Genomic DNA, 17,391 nt, shown 5'->3' with positions numbered 1-17,391 from the left:
CCCCCGTGGTGCTCCTGGCAGTGCCTCCAGCAGGGCATTCCATGGGATGGGCTGTGGCTTCACCGACTGGTTTGTAACCACCACACTCCTTGTGCTTCCTGGGCTGGCTCTGCCCTGGTGCAGCTGGGAAGGGCCACCCAGTGCAGGACAGTTGCTGGTTTTCCATGGTTGGAGTGGAGGGAGAGGCCCCCAGGGAGGGGACTGTCCCCCTGTGCTGGCACTGCAGAGGCCACAGCCCAGGGTCGAGTCCAGGTCTGGCCCCTCAGCCCAGGAATGACATGGAGGGACTGGATGTCCAGGGCAGGGAATGGAGCTGGGAAGGGGCTGGAGCAGTAGAGGGAGCTGGGGGGGCTCAGCTGGAGAAAAGGAGGCTCAGGAGGAACCTCTTCCCTCTTTCCAACTCCCTGCCAGGAGGGGTGAGCCGGGGGGGGGTCGGGCTCTGCTCCAGCAGGGACAGGAGTAGATGGAACAGCCAGGGGAAGGGCAGGGGGCACAGCAGCAGGAATTTCTCCCTGGAATGGGTTGTTAAACGTTGGAACAGGCTGCCCAGGGAGGTTTGGAGTCCCCACCCCTGGAGGTGTTCACAGCACTCAGTGCTCTGGTCTGGGTGGGATGGTGGGAATCACTCACAGGTTGGACTTGATCTTGGGGGGCTTTTCAGAGTTAAAGGTTCTGTGACTAACTGATGCCTCCTGTTTGACTCTTGGGTTGTGAGGAGAAGGAGGGAACACATTCACCTTTCAGAGTACCTGGGGACTTCCTTTTACCTTTTTCATCACCTGTTACTCCTGACTGAGGCCTGTTTGAGGGGAAGAACAACCCCCACAGCCACGAGGTACCAGATTTCCACTCCTGTGCAGACATTTGTGGCTCCTCTCTGCTCTTGTGGCTTCAGGGGGCCTGTCCCAGCTCTGGGATGCTGCAGACAAAGCTCTCAGTAAGGCTGCTGAAGTTGTGCTCAAACTCCCTGCCCCTTGTCCATCCTCACCTGCCCAGTTTGGCTGAGCCAGCACCTCCACCTGCACAGCCCCATCTGGGAGTCTGGTTTGGTGAACACTCTGTGGTGGGCCTGGATCCACCTGGAATTGCAAAGGCCCTCGTGGGTTTAGGAGGTTTTTGGTTTGAGTTTGGCAAATGAGGAAATGCTTTCTGGGGAAAAACACCTGCATCATCCTTACACCTTGGAAAAGCAGGGATTGTCAGGGTTGGGAGGTCTGGGGGAGCCTGAGCTCCAGACTGAGCCTCCTCCAAAGGGTTCATCTCTGGGTGTGCTTATTGCATGTGCTGAGCCCAGCTCTGCCTCCCAGTCCTGGTGCTGCCACCTGCAGAGGTGTTGGCCCTTCAAAGGATGTCTGAAGAAACCCCAAACCAACCCAAACAAAGAGAAAAGCCCCAAAACTCCCAGGCACTCAGCAATAGGACAAGGGGGCACGATGGGCTCAAGCTCTGCCAGGGGAAATTGAAGTTGGAGAGCAGAAAGAAATTGTTTGCAGAGAGAGTGCTCAGGGATTGGAATGGGCTGCCCAGAGAGGGGGTGGATTTCCCATCCCTGGAGGTGTTTAAGATGAGACTGGACGTGGCTCTGAGTGAGAATCCACCACATCTTGATCCAACCCCACTGTGATCACCAGCCCAGGGCACAGAGTGCCAGAGTGATCCCAGTGGGGTTGGATCAAGGGTTGGACTTGGTGATCTCAGAGGTCTCTTCCAACCCAAGTGAGAAGAGCAACGAGGCTGGAGAAGGGACTGGAGCACAGGTGCTGTGGGGAGAGGCTGAGGGAGCTGGGGGTGTTCAGCCTGGAGAAGAGGAGGCTCAGAGGTGACCTCAGCACTGTCTGGAACTGCCTGAAGGGAAGTTGTGGCCAGGTGGGGGTTGGTCTCTTCTCCCAGGCACTCAGCAATAGGACAAGGGGGCACGATGGGCTCAAGCTCTGCCAGGGGAAATTGAAGTTGGAGAGCAGAAAGAAATTCTTTGCAGAGAGAGTGCTCAGGGATTGGAATGGGCTGCCCAGAGAGGGGGTGGACTCCCCATCCCTGGAGGGTTTGAACCTGAGCTTGGCCGTGGCACTGAGTGCCATGATCTGGTAAAGGGACTGGAGTTGGACCAAGGGTTGGACTTGAGGATCTCAGAGGGCTTTTCCAACCCAATCCATTCTAGGATTCTGTGGATGTGGCACTGAGGGAGAATCCACCATGTCTTGATCCAACCCCACTGGGATCACCAGCCCAGGGCACTCTGTGCCCTGGGCTGGTGATCACAGTGGGGTTGGATCAAGGGTTGGACTTGATGATCTCGGGGGTCTTTTCCAACCCAGTCCATTCTAGGATTCTGTAAAACCCTGTTACTGCCCCAGGAATGTCCCACCCTGGAGATCAGGTTGGTTTTTCCCAATCTTTGCCTTGCCAAGCTCTGGGTTCAGATATTTATGTTAAAGATCCTCACACAGTGTGGGGATGAACTGCCATCACAGCAAATCTGATTTTGGGAATTTTTTTAGTGTGATTCAGCCCAAAACTGTCTGAAATGCTCTGTGCTTTTAGAGAAAACAGTGCACCCAGGGAGAAGGTGTCTGTGTTCCAGTTGTCTGATCCTTTGGTGGGGTCATGTCCAGCTCTCCTCCTTTCCGTGGTAATAAACCCTTTATTTCCATCTCTCCCTTCTGCCCTGCCCAAATTAACCCTTGAATCTACAAAGAGATGAGTTTTCAGGTGGTTTTTTTCCACAGACTCACCTGCACTTTGCTATTTTAATACCAAGAGAAATGTGATTTAGAAGCTTTTTGTTTTTTTCTCCAGTGGGTGCTGTTACTGTAGCAGAGGGTGGAGGAAGGAAAAGTCATTTAATCCCAGTCTTGTGCATCTCCATCATCTCTGTTTCTTTCCATGGACTTCAAAATGGATTCTGACTTGTTTCAATAGGAGGTGAGAGGGAGAGCTGTGTCAGCAGGGCCGTGGGGGTGTGCAGAGGATGGTGCTGTGCCATCCAGGCAGTGCCACCCCCTGGTGTCCCAAAAAACACCCAAAATCTGCCCCTGAGTGTACCCCAAAATCCCTGAAAACCCACTCCAAGATCTGCCCCAAATCCCCCAAAGTGTTCCCCCCAAATCACCCCAAAAATCTACCCCAAATCCAACCAAAATTCCTTCAAAAATCTACCCCAAAATTTGCCCCCAAATCACCCCAAAATTTGCCCCCAAATCACCCCAAAATTTGCTCCCAAATCACCCCAAAATTTGCTCCCAAATCACCCCAAAATCTGCCCCCCCAAACACCCCAAAGCATCCTAAAATCTGACCCAAAATCCCCCAATCACCCCAGAATATGCCCCCAAATCACCCCAAACTCTGCCCCAAAATTCACTTCAAAAATGCCCAAATCTCCCCAGAATCTTCCCCAAAAATACCCAAATCCACCCCAAAACTTGGCCTTCAAATCACCCAAAAATGTGCCCCAGAAACCCCCAAACTATCCCAAAATACAACCCAAAATCTGCCCCAATGTGTACCCCAAAATCCCTGAAAACCCACTCCAAGATCTGCCCCAAATCCCCCAAAATCTGCCCCCAAATCACCCCAAAAATCTACCCCAAATCCAACCAAAATTCCTTCAAAAATCTACCCCAAAACCCCCAAATCACCCCAAAATCTGCCCCCCAAACACCCCAAAGCATCCTAAAATCTGACCCAAAATCCCCCAATCACCCCAGAATATGCCCCAAAATCCCTCCAAAATATGCCCCAAAATCCACTTCAAAAATGCCCAAATCACCCCAAATCACCCCAAAATCTTCCCCTAAAATACCCAAATCCACCCCAAAACTCGGCCTCCAAATCACCCAAAAATGTGCCCCAGAAACCCCCAAACCACCCCAAAATCCAACCCGAAATCTACCCCATGACCTGGGAGGAGGTTTGTGCTGGAGGAAAGTGCTCCAAGTGCCCGGGAGGGTTTTCCTCTGCCCCTGCCCCTGGGCTGGCCCTGCTCTCTGGTCAGTCCCAGCTTATCTGCAGCCCCTGCCAGTCCCTGCCCTGCCGGGCAGTCCCCCTGGCATCGTTTGGGGCACAGGTGACCCTTAATCCCTGCCCTGGTGTGACCTGCAGCCTTCCCTTTGCTCTGGCTGCACAGAGGTCACTCTGCACCTGCCTGGCACGGATGAGGTTTATCTTTTGCTGGGACTTCCCCCCCTGATAAGTTGGATTTGCTGTGAGGGCCATAAAAGTGTCTGAGTCACGTGTGGCTGGGCTGGGCTGGGCTGGGCTGGTGGGACAGGAGGGCTGGTGAGGAAGGGCAGCTCAGATAACCTCCAGCTTCCTGCGTCCCTTGGACACTCAGACTGCAGAGTGAGTGTTCCCAAACCTCTCCTTACCATCTGGGCCATTCACTGCAAGTTTAATTGCTGAGCAGAAGCAAGAGCTGGGAAATTTGGTCTCCTGGTTTTGCTTGGAGCACCCCCTGACACACACACGTGCACAAACACACAGGAGGTGGTAGGTGAGACTCCTCTCGATTGAGTCCATCAGCAGCAAATTTGCTGCTGACACCAAGCTGGGAGGGAGTGTCGAGCTGCTGGAAGGCAGGAGGGCTCTGCAGAGGGTTCTGGAGAGACCTGAGGGATGGGCTGATTGCAATGGGATGAAGTTCAACAAGGCCAAGTGCAGGTCCTGCCCTTTGGCCACCCCAAGCCCTGCAGCGCTCCAGGCTGGGCACAGAGTGGCTGGAGAGCAGCCAGGCAGAGGGACCTGGGGGGACTGAGGGACAGGAAGCTCAACAGGAGCCACCAGTGTGCCCAGGTGGCCAAGAAGGCCAAGGGGATCCTGGCCTGGATCCAAACTAGCGTGGCCAGCAGGCCCAGGGCAGTGACCCTTCCCCTGGACTCTGCCTTGGGGAGGCCACACCTTGAGTGTTGTGTTCAGTTCTGGGCCCCTCAGTTGGGGAAAGAGATTGAGGGGCTGGAGCGGGGCCAGAGAAGAGCAACGAGGCTGGAGAAGGGACTGGATGTGGCACTGAGTGTCCTCTGAAACACCTCCAGGGACAGAGAATCCACCATGTCTTGATCCAACCCCACTGGGATCACCAGCCCAGGGCACAGAGTGCCAGAGTGATCACAGTGGGGTTGGATCAAGGGTTGGGCTTGATGATCTCAGAGGTCTCTTCCAACCCAAGTGAGAAGAGCAACGAGGCTGGAGAAGGGACTGGAGCACAAGTGCTGTGGGGAGAGGCTGAGGGAGCTGGGGGTGTTCAGCCTGGAGAAGAGGAGGCTCAGAGGTGACCTCAGCACTGTCTGGAACTGCCTGAAGGGAAGTTGTGGCCAGGTGGGGGTTGGTCTCTTCTCCCAGGCACTCAGCAATAGGACAAGGGGGCACGATGGGCTCAAGCTCTGCCAGGGGAAATTGAAGTTGGAGAGCAGAAAGAAATTCTTTGCAGAGAGAGTGCTCAGGGATTGGAATGGGCTGCCCAGAGAGGGGGTGGACTCCCCATCCCTGGAGGGTTTGAACCTGAGCTTGGCCGTGGCACTGAGTGCCATGATCTGGTAAAGGGACTGGAGTTGGACCAAGGGTTGGACTTGATGATCTCAGAGGGCTTTTCCAACCCAATCCATTCTATGATTCTATGAATTTGGAGTTGCTTGTTTGGGGATCCTCCTCCAAACCCTGTTTTAGCTGTTGTGTGTCAGGTCTCAGCACTTCATACACTTTGTGTTCTGGTGGAATGCTCAGGGACCATCCCCGAGGGGTGATCCCATCCTGGAGAAGACGCTGCTGCTGTTTGCAGTGCCCAGGAAAATCAGGATTAGAGGGTCTTTTCCCTTTGATCAGGGCAGATGCTCCAGTTAATGCCAACTAAGCAGCTTATGGGGCCAGAGGACCTGAATCCACAGCTCGTGCCTGGCAGGTGTTCCCACCCCAGGGTTTCTTGGCCTGGGCCTTGCTCAGGGAGGGGTCCTGCTGCCTCTCCCCTTTCCCCTCCCAGTCCCACCCCATAAAGCTGCCAGACTAAACCTGCCTGTCTCCAGCACTGATTTTCTTGGAGAATAAAATACGTTGACCTTGACAGAAAAAGGCAAATTCTTTTGTTCTCGTTTGCTTGGAAAAGAAAAATCCCTGGTGGCTGCACAGAAAAGCAAACAAACCCCTCCAAAAATCCAGCCCAGTCCCCCCCAGACCTTCAGCAGGACCTGTCTCCTCTGCACCCTGAGCTGCACTTGGAGGAGGAGATCATTGGAAAAATGGGAATGGCTGTTTTTCCAGAATAACAGGGCAGTGAGTATCAACCAGTCTTAAGTCCAAGTGAGAAATAATTGTTACTGTGCTGGTTTAAAGGTGAACCAGCAGGGGCAATGAACTCACCACGAGAGAGATTATAAGTCAGACCTAAAATTTAATAATAATATTACAATAACAACACTGACACACAAGGGAAATTGCTTTCAACTCACAAAACCCCAGCAGTATAACCCAGTGTCCTGGGGCACAAACCCAAGGGGGTTTGTTTGCCCTTGTGCTGAGACCCCTGTGGTTCCCCCAAGTCCGGAGCAAAAGGAAAAGAAAAACCTGTTGGTGCAGGCGAGGGCTGTGGTCTGGGTGAGAGCGGGGATCTCCTCCTGTCGAGGTCCTGCTGCTGCTCTGGATCCAACGAGAAGTTCCCGAGGTCTTCTTACCCACCCCTTATGTACTCTCAGGGAGCACCCAGTCCCTCCCCCTGGGCGGGGACTCACACAGTGGGTGATTAACTCTGGGAGCCAGGGGGTGTTGAACTGTTGATGGCCCATTGGCAGCTCCGCCCCCTCAGGCTGAGTGTGAAGGTGCCAATGGCTCCCTGGGCAGCTGCTGCTAATGGCCCATTGTCCTTGGGGAATGAATAGAGGGGGTGGAATACACAGCTTTGATCACCCCCACACAGGGTTAGCTGGTCCCTCCTGCTGAACTAGGACAGTTACCTTAACACTGACTAATCAACAAGTGTGAACCCTTTTCTGCAGGCTCTGCCTTTCACCCCATCTTGATTTATTTAAGCCTTCAGGGCTGCCCAAACAGCCTGTCCTATCTGGGTGTATCTTCTCACTGGAGAAGTTACTTTGCTGTGAAAGGTTAATCTCTCTTTCACCCCAAGTAACCAGAAATTTCTGGCAAATGGGCAATTAACAGCAATTAAGAGGCTCTAAAATACTGGTGTTGGACATTAGTCCTGTCCTGAATTGTCCCCAGCAGGAGGGGCTTTGTCAGGTTCAGTTATCGTTGCAATTCCATGGGCAGGAGCTGCTGCCATTCCCTGAGCAGCATTGCAAGGGAAGTTTAAGAAGCAAACCCAAACCCTCCTGATTTCTTTGTGTGGTTTTGGGTGTCCTTCAGCTGCATTTCCACCTCTGTGGATCCCCTTGAACACCTCACTGTTCCCTTGCTCTGGAGGTCACCCCTGTGTGCAGTGGCTTTGCTGCTTCAGGGTGTTTCTGGCTGCAGAAAATTCCCCTTTCTGTGATTTTTACAGGCCGTTTTCCAGCCTCTGTCCTGTTCTTTCCCCTGTCTCTGAGCTGGTTCCCTCTGCAGGGGTTTGCAGGTGTGTTTGCTGTTCGAGGCTCAGGAACCACAGGCTGCAAAACTTGGTTTGCTGCAGAATTTTCTGTGCTGTCCTGCAGGAAGTTTATGTTTAATCTGTTCATTCCTGTCCTTCAGTGCTGGAAATGGCAAATGTGGGGGTGATAATGGGCAGGCAGAGCTAATTCAAGGAGCCAGAACTGGCCTGGAGTGACCCAGCTGGGGAAACAACAGAGAACTCGTGGGCTGTGAGATCCTCCCTGGTCTGTGCCAAAAGAGTAGTGAAACCAATTAACGTGCCCCGGTTTGTCCTGGAGCTGTTGCTCCAACACCATCAGGCAGAGATGACCTGCAACAGCTGCGGTGCTTTGGGGTGAGTGTTCAGCAGGAAGGGAGGATTTGGGGTAAGGGAGTTCAGAAAGGGATTATTTGGGGTAAGGGTGTTGAGAAAGGGGTGATTTGGGGTAAGGGTGTTGAGAAAGGGGTGATTTGGGGTAAGGGTGTTGAGAAAGGGGTGATTTGGGGTAAAGGTGTTCAGGAAGGGATGGTTTGGGGTAAGGATGTTCAGAAAGGGGTGATTTGGGGTAAGGATGTTCAACAGAAAGGGATAATTTTGGTAAGGGTGTTCAGAAAGGGATGATTTGGGTAAGGGTGTTCAACAGAAAGGGATGATTTTGGGTAAAGGTGTTCAGCAGAAAAGGATGATTTTGGGTAAGGGTGTTGAGCAGAAAAGGATGATTTGGGGTAAAGGTGTTCAGCAGAAAAGGATGATTTTGGGTAAGGGTGTTGAGCAGAAAAGGATGATTTGGGGTAAAGGTGTTCAGAAAGGGATGATTTTGGGTAAAGGTGTTCAGAAAGGGATGATTTTGGGTATAGGTGTTCAACAGAAAGGGATAATTTTGGGTAAGGGTGTTCAGAAAGGGACCATTTGGGGTAAAGGTGTTCAGGAAGGGATGATTTTGGGTAAGGGTGTTCAGAAAAGGATGATTTGGGGTAAAGGTTTTCAGCAGAAAGGGATGGTTTTGGATAAGGGTGTTCAGAAAGAGCTGGTTCTGTCTGAGCCAGACTCACTGAAAGGCAGGTCCTTCCCCGTCCATCTGGTCTGAGCTTTCTGGATGCTTTTTATTTAAAAATAAGTTGTTTTCAGAGAAAGGAGTCAGTTATAGAGAGGGAACTGCAAATTTGTGCTCCCTAAAGAAGCCCTTTTTGCCGTGGATGTTGAGCTGTCCCACACCTCTCCATACCTGCAGTACTTGGGTCCCAAAAAGTTCAGTGGAAACAGCTGTGAAATAGAAATAAAATCAGGGTTTCAATCAGTAATGATTGAAGAGGAGAATGAGAGAAAAATCACAGTATTGCCACTCTGAAAGAACTTAAAGGACCTTCAGCCTTACCTTTAAATGATAATCTGTTAATTATCTGGGAGGATTGATGAGAGCTGGTGAGTCACAGGCATGAAAGGGAGCCCAGGCTGTGGATGTGCCCAGATTTTAGGGAATAAAACTCTCCATGTCTGCCTTCAATCCCAGGATCCACTGATGCCAGCGGTGCCCTGATGTCCCAGCTGGATTACTGAGAACTCGAGGATTCCTGGAGCTGCTGCTGTTTAAATAAGGAACTGCCCTCAGTCCCTGGCCTGTCATCCCAGGAGCATCCCTGGGGGTGCTGAATGCAAGTCCTGGACATTCTGGAAACGATGGGGATTGGCAAGAACACCACCTCGAAGTCGGTGGAGGCAGGAGGTGCTGCAGAGGGCAAGTACGAGGAGGAATCCAAACATCCCACCTTCTTCACCCTGCCTGTAAGTACCACATGGCACCCTGCAGGGCCAGGCTGGGGTGAACCATCCGTGATGTTCTCATGGTCTTGTACAACCCCAGCCCTGCAGGGTCAGGATGGTGTGAACCTCAGTGATGTTCTCATGGTGTACAACATGCAGGGTCAGGATGGTGTGAACCTCAGTGATGTTCTCATGGTGTACAACATGCAGGGTCAGGATGGTGTGAACCTCAGTGATGTTCTCATGGTGTTGTACAAGGTGTGAACCTCAGTGATGTTCTCACCCTGTTGTACAACCCCAGCCCTGCAGGGTCAGGATGGTGTGAACCTCAGTGTTGTTGTCATGGTGTTGTACAACCCCAGCTCTGCACAGCCAGGCTGGTGTGAACCATCAGTGATGTTCTCATGGGGTTGTACAACCCCAGCCCTGCAGGGTCAAGATGGTGTGAACCATCAGTGATGTTCTCATGGTGTTGTACAACCTGCAGGGTCAGACTGGTGTGAACCTCAGCGATGTTCTCATGGTGTTGTACAACCCCAGCCCTGCATGGTCAGGCTGGTGTGAACCATCAGTGGTGTTCTCATGGTGTTGTACAAAGTATGAACCATCAGTGGTGTTCTCATGGTGTTGTACAAAGTATGAACCATCAGTGATGTTCTCATGGTGTTGTACAACCCCAGCCCTGCAGGGTCAGGCTGGTGTGAACCATCAGTGGTGTTCTCATGGTGTTGTACAAAGTATGAACCATCAGTGATGTTCTCACCATGTTCTACAACCCCAGCCCTGCAGGGTCAAGATGGTGTGAACCATCAGTGATGTTCTCATGGTGTTGTACAACCCCAGCCCTGCAGGGTCAGGCTGGTGTGAACCATCAGTGATGTTCTCACCCTGTTGTACAACCCCAGCCCTGCAGGGTCAGGCTGGTGTGAACCTCAGTGATGTTCTCACCCTGTTGTACAACCCCTGTGTTTCCACAAGCACTTGGTAACAAACCTCTTCAGCCACCAGTGGTGTTTTGTGTGTAAACACGAGGGGTGTGGTTGTTCAAGCCCTGCTGAGCCCAGGATGGGCATCACCCCAGGCCCTGCAGGGCAGAGCAATTAGAGCACCAACCCCTGCTGTGCAATCAGGGAGTCACTAAGGTTGGAAAAGAATCCCAAGGTGATGAAGCCCAACATTTGACCCACCATGTCCACTAAAATCCCACCATGTCCACTAAGCCACGACAGAAAGTCTGCTGGGTTTTTGAACCCTCCCAGGGATGGGGACTCCACCATCTCCATGGGCAGCCTGTGCCAGAGTTAACCACAGTGCCAGTTAACCACAGTGCCAGAGTTAACCCACAGTGCCAGAGTTAACTCCAGTGCCAGAGTTAACCCACAGTGCCAGAGTTAACCCACAGTGCCAGAGTTAACCCACAGTGCCAGGGTTAACCCACAGTGCCAGGGTTAACCCACTGTGCCAGAGTTAACCCACTGTGCCAGAGTTAACCCACAGTGCCAGAGTTTAACCACAGTGCCAGTTAACCACAGTGCCAGAGTTAACCTACAGTGCCAGAGTTAACCCACAGTGCCAGAGTTAACCACAGTGCCAGAGTTAACCCACAGTGCCAGAGTTAACCCACAGTGCCAGAGTTAACCCACTGTGCCAGAGTTAACCCACAGTGCCAGAGTTAACCCACAGTGCCAGAGTTAACCACAGTGCCAGAGTTAACCCACAGTGCCAGAGTTAACCCACAGTGCCAGAGTTAACCACAGTGCCAGAGTTAACCCACAGTGCCAGAGTTAACCACTGTGCCAGAGTTAACCCACTGTGCCAGAGTTAACCCACAGTGCCAGAGTTAACCACAGTGCCAGAGTTAACCACTGTGCCAGTGAAGAGATGATCCCAATATCCCCCTGCCCCTGCCCTGGCCCAGCCTGAGGCTGTTCCCTCTCATCCTGTCCCTGTTCCTGGAGCAGAGCCTGACCCTCCCCAGCTCATCCCTCCTGGCAGGGGGTTGGGAAGAGGGAGGAGGTTCCCCCTGAGCCTCCTTTTCTCCAGCTGAGCCCCCCAGCTCCCTCAGCCCCTCCTGCTGCTCCAGCCCCTTCCCACCTCCGTTCCCTGCCCTGGACATCCAGCCCCTCCGTGTTTCTCTTGCCATGAGGAGCCCAAAACTCGACCCAGGACTTGAGGTGAGGCCTCAGCAGTGCCAGCACAGGGACAGGCACTGCCCTACCTGGGCACACCTGGACTGACATTCAGCCCCTGCCAACCAGCATGTCCTGAGTTGCTCCACTTGGAGTAAAACACAACAACAAAGAATTATTTCTTTGTCTTCTGCTTACTCAGATTTTCTGTTGGATCCTTTCGTTGTACATGTCACCTCCTGAGAACTCTTCCAACTGGTCTGCTGCTGGGTCCTGCCACCCCAGCTGGCACTGCCCAGGCTTTCAGGAGCCTTGTGTGATGTCTTTGAGGAGCTCTGTGGTACCTTTGAGGAGCTCTGTGATGCCTTTGAGGAGCTCTGTGATGCCTTTGAGGAGCTCTGTGATACCATGAGGAGCTCTGTGATACCTTTGAGGAGCTCTGTGATACCATGAGGAGCTCTGTGATACCTTGAGGAGCTCTGTGATACCATGAGGAGCTCTGTGATACCATGAGGAGCTCTGTGATACCATGAGGAGCTCTGTGATACCATGAGGAGCTCTGTGATACCTTTGAGGAGCTCTGTGATACCATGAGGAGCTCTGTGATACCTTTGAGGAGCTCTGTGATACCTTGAGGAGCTCTGTGATACCATGAGGAGCTCTGTGTGATGTCTCTGAGGAGCTCTGTGATGCCTTTGAGGAGCTCTGTGATACCATGAGGAGCTCTGTGATACCTTTGAGGAGCTCTGTGATACCTTGAGGAGCTCTGTGATACCTTGAGGAGCTCTGTGTGATGTCTCTGAGGAGCTCTGTGATACCCTGAGCTCTGTGATACCTTTGAGGAGCTCTGTGATACCTTTGAGGAGCTCTGTGATACCATGAGGAGCTCTGTGATACCTTGAGGAGCTCTGTGATACCATGAGGAGCTCTGTGATACCATGAGGAGCTCTGTGATACCATGAGGAGCTCTGTGATACCATGAGGAGCTCTGTGATACCTTTGAGGAGCTCTGTGATACCATGAGGAGCTCTGTGATACCTTTGAGGAGCTCTGTGATACCTTGAGGAGCTCTGTGATACCATGAGGAGCTCTGTGATACCATGAGGAGCTCTGTGATACCATGAGGAGCTCTGTGATACCATGAGGAGCTCTGTGATACCATGAGGAGCTCTGTGTGATGTCTCTGAGGAGCTCTATGATACCTTGAGGAGCTCTGTGATACCATGAGGAGCTCTGTGATACCTTTGAGGAGCTCTATGATACCTTGAGGAGCTCTGTGATACCATGAGGAGCTCTGTGATACCTTGAGGAGCTCTGTGTGATGTCTCTGAGGAGCTCTGTGATACCTTTGAGGAGCTCTGTGATACCATGAGGAGCTCTGTGATACCTTTGAGGAGCTCTGTGATACCTTTGAGGAGCTCTGTGATACCATGAGGAGCTCTGTGATACCATGAGGAGCTCTGTGATACCATGAGGAGCTCTGTGATACCTTGAGGAGCTCTGTGATACCATGAGGAGCTCTGTGTGATGTCTCTGAGGAGCTCTGTGTGATGTCTCAGAGCTCCATGTGGTGTCTTTCACTCCTGTCTCCATCCCCAGACCTGCTGTTACAGAAATGATGCCTTGCTGTGCTCATCCTGTGTTCTGACAGAGTGTCCCAGGCAGGTGTCAGGTGCCCAGGGGAAAGCTGAGTTGCAGGAGCTGTGCTTGCAGAGAAGATGCTCATTTTTAGGCCTTGTGTGAGTTTGTTGTTGTGTTTTTCAGGTTGTGATAAACGGTGGAGCGACGTCCAGTGGTGACCAGGACACCGAGGACACGGAGTTGATGGCCATCTACACCACAGAGAATGGCATAGCAGAGAAGGTGGGTGGTGGTGCCTCCCCTGCAGGTGAGGGCTCATTCCTGCTCCTGGAGCCCATCCCTGCCCACCCCAGTGCCACAGGCTGTGGTTTCCTGTCTCAGCAGACAGGGCTGACTCAGAGGCTCAGCTGGGCTCGGGGCAGCACTGCCTCGTGACTGCCCTGGGCACACACTGGGCTTGCAGAACACAGGGCATGACTCAGGCAGTGTCAGCAGCACTTGGTGCCCTCTGCCCTGGCACCAGAACTCACAAGATGCAAGGTGTTGGTTCCCTCATTCCCACTGCCTTTTGCAGGGTCTCCTTGGAACAGCCACTGGTCTCCACAGCCAGCTCTGCATTCAGCCAGGGACACTGGGGGTGTGAGCACCTCCAGAGGGGGATCTTTCCCACCCTCCTTCCCAACTTCTTCCAAGCTCCAACCTCAGAAGATTAATTTTTCTAGTCATTTTTCTACCTAGGAACTGCTTATTGAGTGGCAGCTTTATGGATGAACTTCAAGTCATAAAAACCTTAAAACATTTTTCCTGTGACTCTTTTATCTGTTCAGGAAGACCAGTTGAGGCCTCAAAGGACTCCACTTTGGTTGTGATTTTTCCAGCTTTTTACTCCATTCCATCATTCCCTAAGCCTGTTCAGTAATAATCCTGCCAGCTGAGATGGTTTGAGTCTCAGCTTTTGTTTAAAATAAGGACAAGGATTATGGTGAATTTAAACAGCACCTTCTGAAATGTTTAATCAGACTGGGTTTGTGCTGGAGCTTTGTCTCTCTCTGAGAAGCCTCAACTTGACCAGATTTTCCAAGTGCGCCCCTTGAAAGAAGAGCAGAGCTCTCCTGGTGCCAGGCAAGAGCCCCACAGTGCTCATGTGTGTGAGGCTGGAGCTTCTCCTGGGGCACTGCCAGTGCCAGGGGCTGCAGTTGAGCTTTTCCAGCTCAGACACCAAAAGTCACTTCTGAATTTCAGATTTAAAATGCCCCCAGAACAGATGGTTGTGCCAGAGGTCTTGAGGGGGCTGCATTTCAGAGGAATGTTGTGAGTGGCAGGATGTGCCTTGGTGTGTCCCAGACATCCACCCTGGTCATGCTGGTGTGTGATGGACAGTTCTGGCCACTGCTGCCCTGCCTGGGTGTGATGGCTGAGCGTGCCTGGACTAGAGTGGAGAGACACAATCTGATAAAACCTTGAGCCAAAGGTGTTGGGTTGGGGTTGTGCAACCAAGATAAGGGATCTCCAGACACTGAGCCATGTCTGCATGGCCTGGGTTTGCCACATGTGTGTTTTTTCTTCCTTCCAGTTGATCCATGTGGTCAGAACTGCAGGTGATGGAGAATAATTCACCCTGAGGAGACCATGAGCTTCTGAACAACCAAATGTACCCGAGTTAAAGCTTTGCTGTGGCTCACAGGGAATGAGCAGGGTGGGGAGTTCCTGGCACAGGGTGCCCAGAGAAGCTGTGGCTGCTCCATCTCTGGGAGTGTCCAAGGCCAGGCTGGAGCACCCTGGGACAGTAGGAGATGTCCCTGCCCAGGGCAGGGATGGCACTGGATGGGCTTTGAGGTCCCTCCATCCCAAACCATTCCATGATTCTCTGTTTGTTCTTGCCTTCCCATTGCTCTTGAGAGACCATTCACCCAAAGAGCCAACAAGAAACCTTTTCAAAGGCCTTTGGTACATCTGTATGTTATAAAAAGCTTTTAGAAAGAGGCCTGAAATGTCCTTAATCCCTGCCCAGTGCTCACATTGGCCCTCAGTGACTGTTGGCTGAGACAACAAACTGGGAGCCCAGAGCAGAACTCACTGTTGGTGCATCCCTGGAAAACAATCCCTGTGGGGTTGGTTGGTGCTTAATAAAATCCTGGAATGGTTTGGGGTGGATGGGACCTTAAACCCCATCCAGTTCCACACCTCCCACTGGCCCAGGTTCCTCAGCTGGGGATTCTTCATTTCAGGTATTTCTCTAAAGGCTCCCCACAGTTCATCCCTTTTCTTTTGGTCTTTTCCACAAATCCTTGACATCAGATCCTTTGCCTTGCACTGCTGGAGTTTGTTTTTTGGAATTTTGTAGTGGCTTTGTTGTCAGGTTTCTTCTTTCCCTCCAGCATTTTCTCCACCTCTCTGTCTCATTCTCTCTGTTTATACTTCCCAGAAACATGAGGAAATAAAAAAGCACAGCGTGTTCCACCTTTGGTCAGTTAAAAATAATTAAAGGTGGAATTACTCTGTGATCAGTATCTTGTCCAGGGAGCTGCAGCCCATTCCCAGCAGTGCCCTTGGCACACTTGGCAGCACCAGCTCTGAGTCAGGGTTAGACCAGCAGGCACAAGCTGGAGATACCAAAGGGCCAGTGACTCCCCAGGGAGTTCTGGGGTGGCCAAAACTGAGCTCCCAATCCCTCCTTGTTCAGCCTTGGGCTGCTCAAGGGTTAGCCAAGGTGAGAGTTGCCTCTTCCAAAGACATCCAAGTGTGGCCTTGGAAGGAATGAGGAGTGTCCTGGTTGGTTCAGTAGGACAGACATTGCCATGACCTTGGAGTTGGAAATTCTCCTGTTAGAAGATCCATGACCTTCTATAACTGGGGGATCTGACTCTGGCACTCAGGGGGGTTTTGGACTCGTTGCTGGCCCCTGAGCAGAGCTGAGCCCTCAGGTGGGTGTGGAGGTGCCAAGGAGTCCCTGCAGGGCAGTTCTCCCAGCTCCTCTGCCAGGCTTCTTTCCCAGCCAGCTCCCAGCCTGAGGGCTCAGCTGTGCCCTGGGCAGCTGCTGCCAATGGGCCCTTGGGAACAGTTGCTGGGCAATGGCCCAGAGGGTTTGGAATGCCCAGCTTTGGTCACCCCCACACTGGGACAAACTGGGCCCACCTGCTGAACCAGGACACTGGCCCAGTGGGTGATACCCAGTGGGGATTACCCAGTATGAGCTGTGGGTATGTTGGGATGTTTGGAGAAGGGGAGACCATGTGGGGCAGTCCCAGGGCTGGCAGAGCTCCCAGTCCTTGGGTGAGGCACCTTCACGTGGGCTCCTGGTGTCCTGCTGTGGGTCAGGGCACCATGTTGGGATGTTTGGAGAAGGGGAGACCATGTGGGGCAGTCCCGGGGCTGGCAGAGCTCCCAGTCCTTGGGTGAAGCACCTTCATGTGGGCTCCTGGTGTCCTGCTGTGGGTCAGGGCACCATGTTGGGATGTTTGGAGAAGGGGAGACCATGTGGGGCAGTCCTGGAGCTGGCAGAGCTCCCAGTCCTTGGGTGAAGCACCTTCACGTGGGCTCCTGGTGTCCTGCTGTGGGTCAGTGCACCATGTTGGGATGTTTGGAGAAGGGGAGACCATGTGGGGCAGTCCTGGGGCTGGCAGAGCTCCCAGTCCTTGGGTGAGGCACCTTCACGTGGGCTCCTGGTGTCCTGCTGTGGGTCAGGGCACCACAGAGCTTATGAAAGGAGATTTCTGGTTACTTGATCTGGAATGATAAAACCTGATACTTCCTCCTGCTTTTGTGGTGGTGCTGGGGCTTTGGAGCAGTGAGTGGTTTTGTGCTCAGGAATTTCCAAACAGGAGAGTTGGAAGGAAACTCTGGTTGTGAAGGTGGAGCTGGATCTGGGTTTAGTGGGAGCTCCACGGGGATGCTGATGTGTGAATAAGTGTGGTCAGTGGTCTGGGGAGACGTGGTGGGGCAGAGTGAGGTCCCACTTGAATTCAAATTCCTGTGGGAAGCCTGACACAAATTGTCCAGGGATGTATTTGGTTGTACTAATTAGCATTTTTCTTGACTGCTCAAATGTGGGGTGGAAGCAAAAGTAATAAATCCTTGGGCTAAAAAAGGTTAACCAAGATGGAACTGACTAAGAATAAAGTGGGGAAGCAATTACCATAATGAGGAATTCTTCTCCCTGTAATCTTGGTCTCTTATGCAAGGGCAGCCCTTCTGCTTTAGGAACAGCCACTGTTGGCTCTTCTACTTATTCAAATTCTTATTCCAATTCTTGCCTAATTTCTTTTTTTGTTTGGTTTTGCAGTTTTGGTTTGTTGGAGGTTTTTTAATAGCCTGGTCACAATTATCCAATTTTTAGGCACCTTTTGGCTGTGCCAGATCAGTTCTGTCA

General features: G+C 52.3%; 1 protein-coding gene across 3 annotated transcripts in view; it reads left to right on the top strand.

Moving 5' to 3' along the window:
- Window positions 1–17,391, top strand: part of SLC23A2 (solute carrier family 23 member 2) — a 92,281-nt gene that overhangs the window by 29,356 nt on the left and 45,534 nt on the right. For 2 of the 3 annotated variants that reach the window (XM_071579332.1, XM_071579331.1), the window contains exons 2-3: window positions 9,062–9,333; window positions 13,206–13,304. In XM_071579332.1, coding sequence (XP_071435433.1) covers window positions 9,202–9,333; window positions 13,206–13,304 — 231 coding nt within the window. In that variant the 5' untranslated portion in view covers window positions 9,062–9,201. Of the gene's footprint in view, window positions 1–7,694; window positions 7,906–9,061; window positions 9,334–13,205; window positions 13,305–17,391 lie in introns of those variants that run through there. The other variant, XM_071579333.1, reaches the window with a different exon arrangement.

Source organism: Pithys albifrons, chromosome 29, assembly GCF_047495875.1.
Source record: "Pithys albifrons albifrons isolate INPA30051 chromosome 29, PitAlb_v1, whole genome shotgun sequence".
In the NCBI taxonomy this organism is placed as follows: Eukaryota; Metazoa; Chordata; class Aves; order Passeriformes; family Thamnophilidae; genus Pithys; species Pithys albifrons.
Note: the sequence above shows the minus strand (reverse complement) of the source record. Positions and strands in the feature narration are given on the sequence as shown.